Consider the following 19,941-nt stretch of genomic DNA (forward strand, 5'->3'; position numbering starts at 1 on the left):
CTTCAGGATCCCTAATGGCTTGAGTTTGATGTTTGACATCAGGAGAAAAGAGCGAGGCAAAGTATTACAGGAGAAGGGTCTTCAGACTAGCACAACCAGAAACCCCTCACGGCTGACATCTTAGTGCTGCATGGTACTGGATCTTGTGGGAGGCAGGAAAGATCCAGAGACGCTTCATGAAGGAAGGTGATCGTGACCTGGGCTTAAGAACGGATATTTGATCTGTTAGGTAGGGAGAGAAAGGACATCTCAGAAGGAGAGTACACAAGCAAAGACATTGGGGTCAACTTATGTATGACACACAGGGACAGGAGAATGCCTAGCTGAAGCGCTGGGTCCATGTTGGGAGTCATGCAAAATAATGCAAGAAAAGCTGCTGGTTTGCATATTCATTGAGGGTGTTTGTTGTCCCTTGTCCTCCCTCTCCCCCCCTCCTTCCTAGCAGTACTGGGGGTTAAACCCAGAATCTTGCACATGTTAGGTAAGGCTCCACTACCAGGCTGGCCTTAAACTCACAGAGATCCTCCTGCCTCTGCCTCCCGAGTGCTGGGATTAAAGGCATGTGCCACCACTGCCTGGCTCAGATTGTTCATATATTTAATTAAATCCCCCCTTGCTGGCAAAGAGCAGTGATCTGGAACTTGGATTCTGTCTAGAGTAATAAAGGGTCATACATTTGAACCTAAAGCAGGAATAGGAACCCCTGGTTGTAGGAAAGGAGAGAAAAGGCTCTGGAGTTGAATAGCTAGCACAAGAACTCAATAGTTTCTTCCTTTTTTCCTTCTGTTTTAAACTGCTTTCATTTTTGAATGACAGTGACACTCTCCGAACATTGCAACATGCAATGTTCTGCCACTCTCCTTCCCTAAAGCCAAGGCACAGATCTGTGGTTGAACCTACGGGTTGGCTTCACCATCCTTGTGAACACAGAGGTGCCAAAACATGAAATGACCTCATTGGGCTTCCCTGGTCTGAGTTGTCTTCTCTTGGGTTGATCTGAGTTTTTACAGTTGGATTGGTTGAGCATTCATTTCATTTGTGTTCACTTGGACATAGAATCAGAGCTGGATGCTTCAACTGTGGGAAAGGCAAAGCACTTGGCCTCTCTCTGTGTCATCAGAGATTGTCAGTGTAGGATGAAAACATCTCTTGTTCAGCTCAAGAGCTCTTAGTGCTGCAGTTGGTATTACAGTCAGGCTATATCCAAGACAAGATGGTCTTGTTTATAGAAGTGTATGAAGGCACACACCCACAGGGTTGAACTAAACTTCTCAATTAGAGAGAGGCAATCAGAAGCTATACACAGGGTTGAGGAAGTTCAAAAACAGCTCAGGTAGGCGCAGCACATTGTCTGGGGGAGGCTGAGTCTCCCCACGGTCTTTCCAGCAGGGAGTTTTTGGTGATGGAATCAGCATGCCTGGGACTTTCCATGTCATTGCTCTAAATGTCCCATTTATATGCCCTACTAGCAGAGCTAAATAGTGAGGCCAGTTGTCCCAGGCTCTAGGAAACAGACAGGGGTGACAGCAGAGGCACAGCACGCAAATACCTAGCAACTGAAGCCACAGGATCAACCTGTTATTGGAATCTGAGGAATGAAGCTGGATGTTCTGGGACATGAAAGCACACAGACGGATGGAAGAAGAGATGCGGTGACTCAGAGACTCAGGAACCAAAGGGACAGAGATGCAGCAGGACCTGGTGTGCAGGCTAGGAATCCCAGCAGGCAAGGAGTGAGACAGCAGGATTAGGAGTTCAAGGCCAGGCTAGGTTACGGAGTTAACCCAAATCTCAAAAGATGAGGGAAAGAATGATTGAGAAAGATGGGGGGTTGGGGGTGGGCAAGAGTTCTCTCATCAGGACCTACTTCCAAGTAGAATCAAAGGAGAGGGAGATTGAAGAAAGGAAGAGGAAGAAAGAGAAACGGAGGGTAGAGAGGTAGATGGAGAACACTGGATCCCACAGCTCACCCAGCCAGGCAGAAGTATATGTGTTCTGTGCAGTTGGGAGCAGTATGACTTAGAGAATGCAGTGCACAACGCCCTTCTGCACTCTATGCGCCGTCATAGCATTCGTGAACCGGCCAAGGGGCTGGAGATTGAAACACACAAAGACACAGAGAGAGAGAGATCATCCTTGATGCCAAAATGCCCCAAGAATGCCCCCTTTATTGTGTCCAGGGGCAGCTTATATAGGGTTCCTTAACTGAAGCCAGGTCCCAGCCAAACGCACCAGAAACCACTCCCCTGCCATCAGGAACTCCTGAGGGTCTCGTGCTCAGAGCAGCTGTAGGCACTCAGATCAGGGGAAAACAAGTTGTTTACAAGAAATTCAGGATCTGGGGGTTCACAGCTCCCAATATGAGAACACACAGATAGTGACCCAGCCATCTGGACAACAGAGGCAGAGAATACAGCAGTCACACAAAGAGAAGCTCACAGTGCAGCCCCTGAGACAGATTTTCAGGCCCAGAGGCATTAGCTACTGGGAGCGGCTGAAGGACGTAGCCACTAACTGGAGACTAGGCTAGAAACTTCGCAGTCCTTGTGTTCAGCCCCCAGGCCAGCCTGCACAGTGTGAGAGCATCAGTCCCCAAAGGGTGTGAGAAAGGAAACACTTAGGTTGCACTGGAAAAAGCCTGCTGTGGGTAGGAACTTGAAATTGCCTGTGCTGACTGGTCAAGGATGCCAAATCCAAGCATCCCTCAGAAGGTTCTGTCCCCGAGGGAAATCAAGTGGATTGGGCACCTGGTCTGCTCGCTCTTGTAGCGTTCAGAAAGTGCTGGTTCGGGGTTAGCTGTCTTAAGACTACTCTTACCAGTGACAACCTACCCTTGTGGGTACAGGAAAGAGCCCTAAACCTCAAAAGATGTAAAAATTATGGACAGGGAAATCCTTATTCCAGCTCATGTCTACTACATGGTTCCAACTGGTGTTGGTTTAGTTCACCAATAACAAGCGTTGGATGGAAGGGGACTGAGTTATCAGGGTGTGACGTCACCAGGCTGAAGTCAACAGCCTTGAGTTCTAGTTTTGGGTTCGGGTTGACAAGCACTCCCGCATCTGTTCTTTGACAAAAGGTGGGCTCCCAGGGAAAAGGTAAAACGAACTACCTATAGTTCTGCTCCCGAGGGGCTCCCTTCCAAAAGGAGGGGTGAAATAGGTGGCCTGACTCCCGAACATCATAACACCGACACCTGCAAAGGCTCAAATGTCACCCCAAAAATGTGAAAGGCACAGGTGTGAGTCCGGACAATAGAAGCAGTGATAGAACCTAGGCAGCTTTAGGAATATGCGGCCCTCAGCACACAAAGAAGGAATTAGAAGGTGTTTGTGAGTCTCAAGGTTTTCACAACGTCTTTTATTACATTAAAAAAAATTCACGCCGTGGGGGGCGGGGATACACAAAGATAAAACAAAACAAAAGAATTCAAAAGTAGTAGAGTTCTGCTTTCTGGGGTGTGAGTCACTTACAGTGTTCCACGGAGTGCCTGGCTCCCGCCCACATCCCTTATCCGGGTCAGCAATCTGTGAACTGCCTGAGGAGTTCTAGGTTCCTGAACCACGGCCACTCACACCCAGCTACCTCATCGTCCTCCTCACAAACACAACGTGATGACCATGCAATAATTCCATCTTTCTACAAGCATCCAAAGAGTCCGTATCATCTGCTAATCAGATCTATCTCAGACCCCCCGGAATCCAGACTAACCCAGTATCCTAAGTTTAACAAGATCCCACCCCAAGATGAGATCCAACACTTGCTTTGACAAAGACCAAGATAACAGATATCCTACCAAAAAGCCAGAGCAAAATGATGAATACAATTCAGTCTGTGTATGTGGTGTGTGTGTGTTCACAGAAAAATATAGTTATAAGACAGGAAAGATTTTTGAACAATGTCATTTTAGGTAGACATGCTGTTTGGGTAGAAATGACTAATGTATTTATTTGCCAATTACTTTTTTTTATTTTTTTGAGACAGGGTTTCTCTATATAACAACCCTGGCTGTTCTGGAACTAGCTCTGTAGACCAGGCTGGCCTCAAACTCACAGAGACCTACCTGCTTCTGCCTCCTGAGTGCTGCGATTAAAGGCATGCACCATTTCCTGACTTATTTCCCAATTTTTAGTAATTAACAGATCAATATAATTTTAACTTTTTATTATAAATACCTTCAAGCACACAGAAGACTGAGAAATAGTTGAAAGAATGCTTCCATTTAAAAATACCCATTATTAGCCGGGCGATGGTGGCGCACGCCTTTAATCCCAGCACTTGGGAGGCAGAGGCAGGCGGATCTCTGTGAGTTCGAGACCAGCCTGGTCTAGAAGAGCTAGTTCCAGGACAGGCTCCAAAGCCACAGAGAAACCCTGTCTCGAAAAACCAAAAAAAAAAAATCAACAAAAAAACCCATTATTTTGTGTGCGTGTGTGTGCATGCATGTGTGTGTGTATGAGAGGTGTGTGTGTGTATGAGAGAGATGTGTGTGCATGTGCATGTATATGTATGAGAGAGAGGTGTGTGTGTGTATGAGAGATGTGTGTGTGTGCGTGTGTGTGTACATGAGAAAGAGGTATGTGTGTGTGCGTGTGTGCGTGTGCATGAGAGAGAGGTGTGTATGTGTGTGTGTGTGCGTGCATGTGTGTGTGTATGAGAGGTGTGTGTGTGTGAGAGAGATGTGTGTGTACATGAGAAAGAGGTATGTGTGTGTATGCGTGTGTGTGTGCGTGTGCATGAGAGAGAGGTGTGTATGCGTGTGTGTGTGTGTATGCGTGTGTGTGTGTGTGTGCATGTGTGTACATGGGCATGCCATGGGATATATGTGGAGGCTAGAGAACAGCCTGCTGGAATTGGGTCTTCCTTCCACCACATGGGTCTCAGGGATTGAACTCAGATTGTCAGGTTTGGTGGCAACTGCCTTTACCTACAGGGCCATCTCTCTGGCCCAACAGTACCTATTCTTTAGGGAGAAGACATTTTTAACTTTTTGCTCTGTCTTTTCTATAGTTTTTGATGAGCAACTGTTAAGTAACATTGACGTATCGCGGAAGGGACACTAGTCCACTGGAGCATGGCTCTGGCAGGCCTTGCCCTTCTCCCCATCCCCTCCACCTTGTTAAAGAAAACGTTGGATTACATCCCTCAAGCTAGCCACCAAGGTCTATTCCCTTATTTGGCCACTTTCTTCTCCTGCTGGTTCACTAATTAACACGTCTAAATAAAATTAAGCACCGCATCCTAACACAGGGTTTCCCCCTTTACCTTTATAAACCGCCAAGTGCGTGTTCCACACCTGTCTCCTCTCTATCCAGAGGGACAAGTACCCCTACCCCTTACCTTTCTGCCTCATCCTTCACCACCACACCTTAGCCCTTTCTAACACAGACCTCCCCTTTTTCTCCTCTTTAGAATGACACCTGCAAGGTCCTTTGCTGCTGTTTTTCTGCCCGAGTCAGAAAGCACCCGATTTAACTTTTCCTCCCCACTCAATAAAGGATCTCTCTGTGAAACAGGTGTTTGGGTGTGGTCTGTGCCTAATCCGGGGTCTGAGAGGAAGCCTTCTCTTTGGGGTTCCTTCAACCATGATATGTCAGGCTTATATAATCTCATAAGTGTCTCCAAAATACAGCATTCTTTCATGTCATCCTAATGTCAATCCTAAATGGCTACACGCATGCATTTTAAAGGTGCAAATCTTTTTAGAATTCAGATAACATGGTTAGATACTAATTGGATAGCTTGGGCTGGGTGGGGTTGGGAGTGTGCCACAGAGCATCTGGAGGAGGACAAGGGGCAGTGCCAAGACTAAGTTCAGCTCCAGGCAAGGAGCAGGGAGCATCAGTTAGAGTATGAAAAAGTTACTATCTGAGCCAGGAATCAAGCAAGGGTTTAAAAACCAAGGACAAATACAATATGTACTCACTCATAAGTGGGTTTTAGACATAAAGCGAAGAGAAATCAGCCTACAATTCACAACCTCAGAGAACGCAGACAACAAAGAGGACCTTAAGAGACATGAATCTACAAAGAAAGGAGAAAAAGACAAGATCTCCTGAGTAAATTGGAAGTATGGGGGGGGTCATGGTAGAGAGTAGAAGGGGAGAGGGGAGGAAGGGAAGGGATTGGACAAAAATGTATAACTCAATAAAAACAACAACAACAAAAACCTTATGGGCCTGGTTCTGAAAGTGAAATAGCACATCAGCCAGGTGGCTGCTTGGCTAGAGCTGGCCAGACTGAATGCTACCTCCAGGGGGGGGGGGCCTGGGATGTCTTAGTACCCCAATCTTGTCAGCCTATCTCTTTACTCATGACCCCCACCCCACCTGCACCCAGCCCACCCCTATAAAGTGCTATGTTTTCTTATTCAGCTGACAAGCATCATCCAGGGCCACCTTGCCCCCTGCATGTGTCCTTCCAGAGACAGAGTGTTTCCCCAGGCAGCGTAAGGCCCTCAGCCCAAACTGTTGCATGGTCTTGCTGTGCACAGGGTGCATTTTGCTTTTGCACACTCCACGCTTTCCTTCCAGACCCTCCCAGCCTTGCACAATGTCCTCATTCCATAGCCGGGTTTATGAATGGGTGGACGAGCAAAGAATGCAGCCAAGCAGCCCCTCCCAATGCAAGGGACCTGTGGGGCAGCTTCCCAAATGTGTGAGTGGAAGGGAATCACCGGCGGAGGAAAAGACGAACACAATTTAAGAGGAAACTCGCTAGCACCAAAACATTCCAGACAGTTCACTGATTACAACATCAAACAGCCACGGAAGAGCTGCCTTCTACTTTTAGAATTCAAGATTTCAGAATAGTCCATAGAAAAACAAACCCATCACTCTTCCGGGGGTCACCTCTCTGTTGACACTTCCTGACTTGATAACGTTCTTAGCCTGTTTTTTGTATTTGTTTTCTTTTCTAGGCCCAGAAAACTGAACATACACAGAATCGAATAAGATTCTGGCTCACTGGGATGCTGGCTGGTCCATACGGCCTATCTATTGTGAAGTAGCGAAAGACCGACAGCTTTTATAGTTATAGTGAGTTGTGCTGGTTTCTAGAAGCTATAGAACTTTCTTTTTTTCCTTCAGTTCACGTGTGCACCAAAAAGTGTACCATTTTAATGAAAAGAGAAGTTGGAGGAAAATTAGGAAGTTGTTTCTGTGGTCAAGAATGTGGGGTTTGTAAACCTGGGCATATGGCAAGAAGTAGGTTCCTCACTTTCTCGCATGGGTAACACCAACAGGATGTGAATTAAATGCTCCTACAGGCAAAGGCCATAAGACCCAGTTGTGCATGAAGCTTGTAAGACTGACCGGTCACCATGATTGTTTAATTGGGAGGCTCAACAAAGCAGAAATGCCCAGCGGGAAGGCCATCAGCCCTCACTGCTTACATCTGCCACCTGCTCAGTTCTCTTGGCTTTGAAAGTCACCAACCGTCTTTCTGAAAGGAATGCCTCACATTGCCTAATAGAGCACTGTGAATGCCAGGAAGGTCACAGAGTGGTTGCGTAGTAGGTGAGCAGAGCTAATGATTGTCACCACAGGGAAGGTACCTGTTTTGCATTGAATCCAACCACCCTGGAGCTTTAGCCAGTTGGATTGTTGAGGTCCCGAGACTCCTTACACGTAAAGTTGGAGTAAGTGTGTTTTGGGGACGCCAGAGTCGGGGTTCACTTGTAATGGGAATTCATGGCATTTATCTATCATGCATTTCCTGGGCCAGCAAACTGCCAGCCAAGGGCCAGTTCCGCCAACCATTTGGTTTGTATGGACTGAGAGCTAAGGATGGTTGGACAGTTTGAAATGGTTAGGAAAAAGTGTCTGTGTGTGTGTGTGTGTGTGTGTGTGTGTGTGTGTGTGTGAGAGAGAGAGAGAGAGAGAGAGAGAGAGAGAGAGAGAGAGAGAGAATAAAATCCACATGCCATTATCCACAGCTAGTGTTTGGTTGGAGCCCTATCACACCGTGTGTGCATGTTCTCTTACGTGTGTCTAGTGTCACAGCAGCGTGTATGAGCAGCTGTGGGGAAGTCATGAAGTCATCTGTACCTTTACTAAAAAGCTGACTTTTTTGTTGTTGTTTTGTTTTCTGACAACCTCTGACTTTCTCTTACATGTGAGAAACAACAAAGGTTGTTTTCCTTCCTCCCTTCCTTTTTGAAAGACAGGGCCTCCCCATCTAGCTCAGGCAGGCCTCAAACTCACCAGCCTTCCTTCTGCCTCAGCATCCTAACTGCTGGGAGTGCCCGTGCCCGCTCCCCACTTTGCAAATATTTTTAAGGACAGGTGAACTCTCATTTTTTAAAAAAATTCTCCCTCTCTCTGTTTCTCTGTACAGTGGGCCATCCATCTAGTTTCAGAAGCTAAAAGTTAGATCATAACCTATGATCTCAGCTTTGCACTGTTTGGGTCTCCTGAATGGATTCATTCTCATGAAAATGTCAGTCCTTGAGGAGAATTCAGCTGTTTTTTTTCTGAAGAGTCAGATTTTGCTTTATGTTTCTCTGGAAATGACGACTACAAGAGCTTTGGACTGGAATCAGCCAACTCCCGGGTCTCAGTCTTAACACCTGTGTAATTTGTCTGAGGTAGGAAGGAGGGCCGATGGACTCAGTAAGGAGAGGGGACGGGGCATCCCTGGCAGCTGTTAGCTCAAATTCCAGGGTCTCTTAGAATACAGCAGTAGGATCGATGAGGAGGACAGTTCTATTTTTGAACTTCCAGGCAAGGTTCATAGGGAAGCTTAATCTACATCTGTCTTAACCCCTGCAGACGCTTTCGTCTATGTCAGCAGAAGTTGCCATGCCAACGGCTGTCCTTCCTGCATCACTTTCCCTTGATAGCCGGCTCTGCCTTATCGTCCATTAAAAGCTCCTCCGAGACTCATCTGGAGCTTTTCCTTGGACCTGTTTTTGAATCCTAAAAGACCCACAGGACTCCCCACCATTCTCTTCCGTACCTATAAGTCCTGGTAGACCTGAAGTGTGCTCTGCCTGCTCCCCTGTCCATGCTCTCGGTAGGAGTGTCTGTGGCTGGGTTATAATCCCTTTTCAGATAAGATTTTACAAACTGGACACAAAGCCCACACAACACCACCTCCTGCCCTGAGGGTTCTGACAGTCCTGTGGTCCTTGCTGGGGTGCTGGGTGTGGGAAGCTGTGGCTGGGTGGTCAGCGTGCTGAGCCTCCCAGTGCCTGACTCACGCCCACCTAGGAAGGGACCTAGCTGGTCCCACAGAGCCCAGCTTTCGTTGCCTCCCCTCCTGCTTGGCCTGCCCTGTTCCTACACCTCTAGAACAAACAGGGCTTTGTTTCTCCTCACCTTTGGGGCTCACTAAAGGACTGAAGAGGAAAATAAGTGCTTTTGGACTGGCACTCTGACGGAGCTGAGTGGCTTGTTGGGGCCCAAGTCTCCTTTAAAGACTATACAGCCAGTGTTCCTATGTGTTCTGGGAGGGCCAGGGATGGACTTGCTGCAGTTCTGGGTCTAATTCACAGTAATGACATATTCAAGAGCCTGAAGAAAAATGGGAACTAGAGAACCAAGATTAGTCCCCGCCCCTTCCTGTGGGTGTACGCCTCCACTGAATTATCTCTTTATATAAAACACACAAGGTCCCTGGTTTCCATCCATGGCACCACAAAAAACAAAACAACAACAAAAAGAAACATCTAATAGCTGAAGAAGCTTGTTAAAATAATTTAAAAATTAAGGCATTAAATCTAGACATCTTTTATCTATCCATGACAAAAATAAAAATTTTTTTTTAAATGGAGCTTCCAAAAAACTGGATTATTCTGGCTTGGTACAGATCATACATCACCAAAGTGGATTAAAGGTTCAAAGACTGAGTTTCATTTATATTCAGAATCCGGCCAGAGGCAGTAGGTCCTTGCCAGGATTCCTCTGGTTATCTCCTATGAAGAGCTTGTCACTGGGGTGCCGGGGGGCCAAGAGTGGCTTCTGCTGGCGTTTAGATATTCAGTTTTGCAGGATGGAGGTTAAATCACCAGCCATCTCGTTTATTTGCTTATTCCTTAGTAGAGCAAAACAGCTCAAACAGGCCAGTGTCTGGAAGTAAAGGAATTCTAGAAATCAAGGCTTTTTTTTTTTGTTCCACACAGGTAGACCATTGATTATGTTGAAATGAAATATGTTCTTTCCTGTTTTTCAAGGGAGGCAAATGATGCTAATAGTGCCAGCTGCACCCTTAAAGTTGAAATGGGTGAATTTACATGCAAAATGCACTTCCATGAAGTGATTAGCCACAAGGTCCCATACTAGCAAACAGAATAACAGAATACGAGAACTTACTAGTGATATCGAAGTTTAGGGACACACCTCACAGAACTAAAATAAAAGCTAAAACTGTACTTAATACTTCAGAGAATATACTCTGTATAACTTGAGTCTCAATTCCAGTACTGCTTTAAATACTTGTAGGGGAAGGAAACAGATGTCCATCCACCCAAGAGACAGATTTGTGTGTGTGTGTGTGTGTGTGTGGGGTGTGTGTGTGTGTGTGTGGTGTGTGTGTGTGTGTGTGTGTGTGTGTGTGCCATGCATGACCTGGGCACCAAGAATTGGAACAAAACAGAGGCTGAGGAAGTAATTCAGCTGGTAGAGCGCTTGCCTCAAATACTGGAAGTACTGACTATAATGTGGTGTGGCGCCATACACCTGTGATCCCAGCCCTTGAAAGGTGGAGTCACGAAGACTAAGAAATTCAAGTCATCCTCAGTTACCTTGAATCATGCCAGTCATAAAGGAAAGAACGAAAATAAATAAATAAATAAATAAAAATGTCCTTTGCCTGTCTTCTGCACAGAGAAGGCTGCTCCCCGTGCTGAAGAACAGTTTATACAACCGGAGTTTGCTTTGTTCTTGAAGCCAAACTCTGACAGTCGAGAAAATATCCAGGTCTTCTGATGTTGAGAAGTCTGGACACACACACACCACTGATTTCAGGCCCTCAGGACTTGGGGTCAGGTGTCTGTTCTTTAGGGGGAGAGGCCTGTGGGTCACCTGCAGTGGCTTCATTCTGCCCCCCCCCCCCCCCCGCCCCGGGATCTGCGTCAGCACAGGGCACAGACACACAGGTTCATTCTCAGCGCTCTGAAGCATAAATCCTGCTTTCAGGATTTAATTAAAGAGACAGAGTCGAATATTTTCTGGGGCTGACTTCTCCTTTAGAGTGTCATACTTCAGTGGACCAAGGGGCCTGAAAACATAGCTACAAAGCCTCCGGAGCTGGGCAGAAAGGGGGCAGCTGGCCTGCTTGCCTCTAACCCTGATTTGGATGCTCTCAGAAGAGCCTTTACCTTTTCTATTTTAGAGTCAAAGAGAGTCGCAAAGAGACTCCGGGACCCTGATGGCCTCTTGAGGAGTTTCCTTTATTGAAAACCCTAGCTGTCAAGTCTGGTTTGCCAAGACCTTAGCTTTAAATCTAAAGAATTATTGAGACCTAGTTTTAGAATTTTTATTAACTCATTATTACTAGAGGTGTACATGGTGTGGGTGAGTATGTGGGTACCTGCCTGCCACTTCACTTACGTGGAGGACAGAGGACCACTCCGTGGAGTCAGTTCTCTCCTTCCGCCACAGCCCTGGTTCCGGGGAAAGAGCTCAGAGGGTCAGGCTGAGCCACAAGCACCTTTACTTGCTGAGCCAGCTGAGGGCCGTGAGAAATTTTACAGTAGAACAACCCAAAATGATACAATCTCTTCAGTGTAAACAGAGATTTCCACCTATCTTTAGAGGAGGAGGGGGCCTCTAGCAGGTGCTGTCAGCTTTACTTCACTGATGTGACCCATAAGGACAGGGTTTAACCCTTTGGGGCTCACTTTCATCCTTTGCAAGATGACAGTAGGTCTCATGTCACTGAGCGATGAGGGATTCCAGCTACTTACAGACAGCAAGTCCAGCATCCCCTCTCTTGGGAAGCACAGTGTTTGGGTGCAAGGCTCGGTCCCCAAGGAAGCCCCCTTTCCTCTCTGAGTAGCCTTTTCATCTGGACTAAAAGTCCCCATGCACAGTGCCGTCAGGCTCCCTTGTGATGTGCTCTAATGGTCCCACCTAGCCTAACCTTCTCGACCTCTCTGAATCCGAGCTGTCGCTACCTAGTTCTTGGACTGTAGCTGGCTAAGAGGGTGTGTTGCCTTTCCAGAGACTGTGAAAATAGTCTACGAAAGAGCTCCCAAGGGCCATGTCAGAAGAAAGAACCATAAGGACCAAATTGCTGCACAAACTTCCTCCTTCTTTTTCTTCAGGAATAAAAAAAAAAAACAAAAACAAAAACCTTTTACTCGCAACAGTGTGGCCTTTCTTCGCTGCCAAGAGGCAGCGTTCAGAACTCTTCAGCCCCAAGGTAGCAATAAATGAGCACACTATCAAAGAAAGCAGGAGTTTCCACTCACACACCCCACTTCTGCCCCAGTTGTTACAGGATGCCCAACCATTGATTTTTGTCTCAGGTTCTCAGTCTGTTTTCACTTAAAAAACAAAAATAGCTTACACTTTTACAATGAATCATCCCCCACCCCCAGGAAGCTCCCACAAATCAATAGAATGGCGAGGTAGAAGATTGGGGTGGCAGAGGGAAAAGACATACAGAAGCTACTCACTGATTGAAGGGAACGTTGATATCGAGTGGCAAGTTACACTCCTTGAAAAAGCACTCTTACCCCAAGTCCTGGAGCAGGTCTGCTCCTCCATCAGATCGACCCCACAGCTCTGAGGGATCCTGGATACTCATGTTCCCTCCTAGAAGTTCCGCTCTGCCCATTCGTTCCTTTGCTTCTAATGGCCACCTTCCTGCCAGGTGCTGTTGAGAGAGAAGGGCTCCAGGGCTGGACACACACTGCTCTTCAGTGCGACAGGAGCCTGCGGTGGCTGAGGCTCTGACTAGCAAGGAAGTGAAACTTGGTTGCTCCGCCCACTGACACTGCCACCCCGGGCCTAAGGCATAGGCAGGGGTGTTCTGTCAGTCAGGAAGTGTGCAAACTGCAGCACCTCTGACACCCACAGTGCATCACCAAGTCAGTTTTTGCCCAAAGGAAACAGCAAGACCACCCACCCAGGATTGAACTGTTAGTTCTGACTCTCCAGAGGACGCCAAACTGGAGCTTCCCCCTAGGCAAAAAGTAGAAGAGGGCGCATGCGCACACCCACCTCATACAATGGCGCAAGGACCACCAAGGAAAACTTCTACATCAGAAACATTTTCTGAGTGGGTTTAAAAAATTAAAGTTTTTTTTAAAAAAAAAAAAAAAAGAAGGGAAGGAAGGAAGGAAGGAAGGAAGGAAGGAAGGAAGGAAGGAAGGAAGGAAGGAAGAAAGAAACGTATGGTGGCACATACGTTTAATCCTAGCACTCAGGAGGCAGAGGCAGACATATCTCTGTGAGTTCGAGGCCAGCCTGGTCTACAAAGTGAGTTCCAGGACAGCAAGAGTTACACAGAGAAACCCTGTCATGAAAAAAAAAAAAAAATTAGAGTCAAGTAATCACTGTCCCACTTGATCCTAGCTTGTTTTTGGTACTGTCTCCAAATTTCTTTCCAAGATCCCCTTGAAGCTTACTTAGGTTGGGGGACAGTTACTGTTTCTCTTATGGAAGAAGGACAGGGGGCTAAGGCTGTCATACACATGTCACACGCATGCCCAAAGCCCTGGGGTCCATCCCCAACACCAAAGAGAGTCCTGTAATCCCAGCACTTAGGAGGTAGGCAAAAAGATCACAAGTTTCTGGCTACCCTCCTCCACATGGTGAATTTAAGGCCAGCCTGTTTCAAAACAACAGAAATAAATAAACAAGGGAAGGGATTCAGTGAGAAGAACTCAAAAGAAAGTTACAGAATAGCAGCTGTCTGGTCCTCTGGTGAGGGGGAGTCGGTCACATTAGCGCTCACTGGCCTTCAGTGGATTGAGGTAGGCTGGAGATGCTGTGCTATCTAGACTCCCATGCAGGGGCGAATTTCATCTGTCTGGAAGGGCAGCAGTGGGTGGATAAAGAGCCTCCTCTCTGCATGTACCTCTTCCATTATCCCATGATGAACTGGGGTTCTCCAGGGGGCTAGTTCATTAGGTATCATAAGGAAATTGCTAGAATGAAGATCAGGGCGAGCATGCTATACAGCGGCAGTAGTCAGAGGCTGCTATATGTCTCCTTAGGAATCTTCCTCTCGTCTCTGCTTCCCAGTGGTCCCCGGGGGGCCTGGCTTCCTCTGGTTGCCACTGAAATCCCTCAGTTCCCAGAGACAGTCCTGGGGAGAATTACCCCTGCTAACACACACATAACTGAGCACACAAAGCAACTATAGTGCTTTTGTTGGGTAATGACGGACTGTGAGCACTGATGGGGGCGGGCAGGACAGTGGAACAGCGGGACAGCAGGACAGCCAGTGCAACAGATTGCCTCTCCCTTCCTGTAGCCCTTTGTTCAGGTTTGACTTCATTTGTTCCCATTTTAGCACATTCTGGGGCTTCCATTTTTCCTATTTATTTTTTTAGGGGGAAGTAACAGCCTAAGACCCCCTCTCTTTTTCTCAATCTTTCTGGACCCCCTTTCCTTTTTTTCTTTTTAATTTATTAGATTAAAAAAAAATACCAGGCCGGAGGGATGGCTCTTCCAAAGGTCCTGAGTTCAATTCCCAGCAACCACATGTGCTCACAACCATCTGTAATGAGATTTGGTGCCCTCTTCTGGCCTGCAGGGATACATGAACATTGAATACATAATAAATAAATAAATCTTTAAAAAAAAACCATATTAGGTTAAGGTTTTTTAAAAAAAAGAAAATAAATTAAAAAAAAATACCAATCCAAGTTCCCACTCCTTCCCCTCCTCCCTTCCTTCCACACACCCTCTCACCCCACCCCCCTCTAATCCTCGGAGAGGGTAAGGCACATTGCCTTGTGGAAGGTCCAAGACCCTTGCTACTATATCTAGGCCGAGCAAGGTATCCATCCAAAGAGAATAGGATCCCAAAAGCCAGTACATGCAGTAGGGATAAATCCTGGTCCCCTTTCTTATCTTGTTCCCCATCTATTGCCTTCTCCTTTGATAACAGCCTCCTGCATGTTACTCCCTTTCTCTAGCCCCCCCCCCCTTTTCTTAGCCCTGGCCTCAGATCTACCCATGCAGTATCGTTCGGTCCTATCTACCACAATTAAGAGTTGGTGTCTACAAAGTGCTGGGTGTACATAGAAATATTTAACAGCATAACTTAAACTAGATCAGATTTAACAGCACACTTTGTTAGATACATTAGCTGTTGCTTTTCTCATAATTTATTTCTTTTATGCCTACGAGTTGCTTTGTCTGCTTTTATGCTTGTATGTGCGCCGTGTGCGTGCCCAAGGCTCATAGAAATTGAAGAGGGCATCCGATTCCCTGGAACGGGAGGAACTGGAGTCACAGGCAGTCGTGAGCCATCATGTGTGTGCTGAGAATAAATCATGACCACCTATGAGAGCAGTAAGTGCTACCAAGCCATTTCTCTCCAAACCTTAATTTTTTTTTTTTAATTAAGGAACCTGATTTTCGCTTCCAAATAACCTCTCAAGGTATGCATGCAGAAAGTAGTTTAACAGAGACCCAAATTGGAGCACCAGACAGAAATCTCAAGGTCCAAATCAGGAGCAGAAGGACAGGGAGCACGAGCAAGGAACTCAGGGCTGCGAGGGGTGCACCCACACACTGAGACAATGGGGATGTTCTATTGGGAATTCACCAAGGCAGCTGGCCTGGGTCTGAAAAAGCATGGGATAAAACCGGACTTGCTGAACATAGTGGACAATGAGGACTACTGAGAACTCAAGAACAATGGCAATGGGTTTTTGATCCTACTGCACATACTGACTTTGGGGGAGCCTAGGCAGTTTGGATGCTCAACTTACTAAACCTGGATGGAGGTGGGCGGTCCTTGGACTTCCCACAGGTCAGGGAACCCTGATTACTCTTCAAGCTGATGAGGAAGAGGGACTTGATCGGGGGAGGGGGAGGGAAATGGGAGGCGGTGGCGGAGAGGAGGCAGAAATCCTTAATAAATAAATTAATTAATTAAAAGAAAAGAAAGTAGTTTAAACAATTTTGGACTATCTTACTCTTTGTTGATTTTTTTCCCCTTTTGGCTATGCTGAGGGCCTCATGCATTCTAGGCAAGCATTCTACCAATGAGTTTCATCTGGAATCATGTTGGAGTGAAGGCCGCTTTTTGGTTCCCAGCCGCTTAGGCCCGAAATAATCACACAGAGACTGTATTAATTAAATCACTGCTTGGCCCATTAGCTCTAGCTTCTTATTGGCTAACTTTTATATCTTAACCCATTTCTAGGAATCTGTGTATCGCCACAAGGCTGTGGCTTCCCAGCTAAAGGCATCGTCTCTGGTGGTGGCTACATGGCTTCTCCTGACTCTGCCTCCTTCCTCTCAGCATTGAGTTTAGTTTTCCCCTCCTACCTAAGTTCTGTCCTGGTATAGGATTAAAGCAGTTTCTTTATTCATTAATGGTAATCACAGCATACAGAGGGAAATTCCACATCAGAATCATCATGTGTGTATGTGTGTGTGTTGTATGTGGTCACACATGCACAGGTATGTGGAAGCCTAAAACTGATGTCAAGTATCTTTCTTGATTGTTCATCATTTTATTAATTAAGCAAGGTCTCCCTCTGAACCAGTTCTGGTTAGTCTAACAAGCTGGCTTGTCTCAAAAACCATCATCTCTGCCTTCTGAGCACTGGGACCGCAGGCAGCCTCCTTTCCTGCCTGGATTCAGATGCATCGTGTGCTCTGAATTCTGGTCCTCACACTCACATAGGAGGTACTTTATCCTCAGTGCCATCTCCTCGTCCCTTTGACCATCTTTTCAGAAACATTTTCTTTATCAAAATCTGCTAAACCTTTCTTTAAACTATCACATTAATATGATGACCGTTCTTACCCAGGTAAATAGGGCTACAAAATGAGACATTATCTCAAAACAAAGAAACAACGACTAAGAAGAAGATGCTTCATTGTCTTTCTTCCAATATTTGCACTCCTCTGATGGGGGTAGGGAAAACAAATTACTCCTTGGAACTGAAGACTGCCTTTGCCTTTTCTTATCTATTTGTCCTTATAGAAAGCTCAGAGATCACAACATTTGCCTTTCGTTTAGTCACCTGACAAGCCCACCGTCACCATCAACAGAGAGAAGGGTCCTCTGAGCTCCTCTGGTACTGTTTGTTATTAAACATGGCCCCTTTATCTCCACAGCTCCCTGAGTGCAGATGGGAAATAAAGGCCACATGCTTTTTCTCACAACTGCCATGAACCAAAGTTACCACAGCTAAGGGTGGAGGTGCCCCATTTAGTCAGTTTTTTGGCGCTGTGACAAGCCACCTGAACAAATAACACAACATTTTGCTACTACGTTGAGATAAAACACACCTTTTTTCCTTGATCTATTGATTAGGTGAAGAAAATATGTAACTTTTTAAAAACAAATATTCAGAGTTACTTATGCCCCTTTGCATCCACACATGACATAGGCTTTGTGTCGGTGCTCAGCACTGTGTGTATTTAACATTTGTATTTAACCTCCTGTTACAGGGAGCCGCGTGACTTTGGACAGCAGTGTTTCTACATCGCTCCAGCAATCAGAAGGAGAGCACTGCACTGTTCAAGCTCCCTAGTTGGACAGCAGTGTTTCTACATCGCTCCAGCAATCAGAAGGAGAGCACTGCACTGTTCAAGCTCCCTAGTTTCCTAGAACCGCAGAGCCGCTTTCCGCCGTGGACCATTAGGCGCCTTCTGCCAAGCCTTCGCTGCGCCACTCGCTTTCCGACTTCAAGACACAGTGTCCTGAAATATGCTAACATCTGCATTTGCGGGTTCGTGTGAAAGGTGCCGTTCGTGCTGATGTAGCGAGACACCATCTGCATGGAAAGGTCGTGCTTAATCATCTCGGCACTGATTTCTGAACAGTGAAAGCATGGGCTGAAATGAAACCTCCAACTTTCCAGTTATTGCGTTTAGGCAGCAAAAGCAGCCGCTGACTCAAGGCGATGCAGCCAAGTCATCTGAGCTCTGCTGGATGCTATGGCCCTTATCCTGACCTTGCTTTGTCTTCTTCGTTGACCCTCATTATAGATAATCAACGTCAGTGACAATAAGCAAAAACGAGCAGAGCAACTGGCCAGCTGTAGTCGTTGTGCTATTTTTGGTTTCCTAGAGGCATCCGCATAAGATTAAACATGAATATGGGTCAACTTTAAAATTACCAGGGCTGGCAAGAGTGAGGAGACAGATCAACTAAGATGTCCGAGCCCTTTGGGGCTGGAGTTCACAAATGACTGGGAACCCATTCGACAGGAGGAAAACCATGGCACCCAGCCAACCAGCTACCTGGCACTACTGAAGTCATGGCTCTTGGAAGGGAACCTACACTTTACCAAGCCAGCTTAAGAGCATACCAAACCTGACTACATTCTGAATATCTGTTTTTATACCAGCAGGTACCTATAATCCTCACACCTCACCAAAGAAACTTCGGTTCCAGCAAACCACAACTAACCAAACTACAGAGTGCTGGCGCTCAATCCCAGCTGCAGCATCCACACTGCAACTCCTGCACCTCAGACTCGGGGGTCACAGCAGAGTAGGGACAGAACATTTGGAAGAGCCAGAGAAACAGGAACTTTACCGGGAGGTCATCTCTAGAAGTGCCAGAGAAGCTACCCCAGGAAGACTCACTGACAGGGCTGCCTAGACATGACACGAACAAGGACCACACCTATAGGTGTGCTAATGTGGTGGTGGTGGTGGGGGAGGAGGCTTCAGCCCTAATACAGGCAACTCAGGAATGCCAAGAGCAGGAGAAATAGTCTTTGCCAGGGAAACACACACCAAGCAAAACCAAATAGTTAGCCCTCAAAGCACACATACAAGTAATATTATATGGGCTTAGCGCTGTATTTATATATATTTATTTATATATTTATATATATTTATATATAATATATATAACATATATACTTATATATATATTTATTTATATTTATATATTTATATCTTTAGGAACACACACACAACAATTAAAGAGGCCATGAATTTGAAAGAAAGCAAGAGGTGGGAAAATGGGAGGAGCGGGAGGGAAGAAAAGGGAGAAAATGATGTATTTATATTAAAATCTAAAAAAAGTAAAAAGAAATGATGGGAAAAAAAGAGAAATGAAGGAGAGGGTTTTGGTACTTTCAGAGAGCATCATGAAAGATATAGAGGCTTGGGAATATGAAGATATTCGTGGCTCTGTTCTGCCAGGCTTAGGATGGGTTTGCTTGTTGTCCGTCATCTTAGACCACTGCTCTTTCTTTACTCACTCCAGGGATTCAAAATCCAGCAAACTATAGCTCTCTTTTTAAAATCACCAACTATTTATTGAGCCAACGGGAATGACAGACCTTAGCAACACGCTTCTGGCTGTCCTACTGTGACTCGCTAAAGGTCCTTCTACAACTTTCTTTGAAACTGGACCAACAGATGCGCATTTCTTACAATAACCCTGGAGGCTATGAAAGCTAGCATTGCAGAAAATAGAACTACTCTCGCCACCCAGCGGTGGCCTTAGTTTCGGGACGAGCCTCGCAGTGCCAAGGTATCCAGTTTCCCTACAAGGACCCAGTCAGGACCCCTGTGCTGAGGATATCTCGCCACTAGGTGGCAGTCATACAGTACTGGGGCCGGGACTGTTTGATGAGTTTAACTCTCCTGTTTCTTCACCCTGCCCTGTTTGCATTATCATTAAAATAGTGGAAATCTAATGAGTTCATCTCAAGGTATTATCACATTTTTTGGAAGATACTGAACTACACTTTTTTCCCCCTTTGTGTGGGTTTTTCTGTGTAGCCCAGGCTGCCCTAGAACTCACTCTGTAGACCAGGCTGGCCTTGAACTCAGAGAC

At 46.2% G+C, this 19,941-nt stretch overlaps 1 protein-coding gene across 1 annotated transcript in view; it reads right to left on the reverse strand.

Annotated features, from left to right (window-relative positions):
* The window catches only part of Dapp1 (dual adaptor of phosphotyrosine and 3-phosphoinositides 1), a 49,406-nt gene extending 36,542 nt beyond the window's left edge, over positions 1 to 12,864 (reverse strand). Inside the window, exon 1 of the mRNA XM_005357337.2 lies at positions 12,683 to 12,864. Coding sequence (XP_005357394.1) covers positions 12,683 to 12,783 — 101 coding nt within the window. The 5' untranslated portion in view covers positions 12,784 to 12,864. The remainder of the gene's footprint in view (positions 1 to 12,682) is intronic.
* Between the last annotated feature and the right edge of the window lie 7,077 nt (positions 12,865 to 19,941).

The sequence above is a fragment of the Microtus ochrogaster genome, chromosome 21 (assembly GCF_000317375.1).
Source record: "Microtus ochrogaster isolate Prairie Vole_2 chromosome 21, MicOch1.0, whole genome shotgun sequence".
Taxonomy (NCBI): Eukaryota; Metazoa; Chordata; class Mammalia; order Rodentia; family Cricetidae; genus Microtus; species Microtus ochrogaster.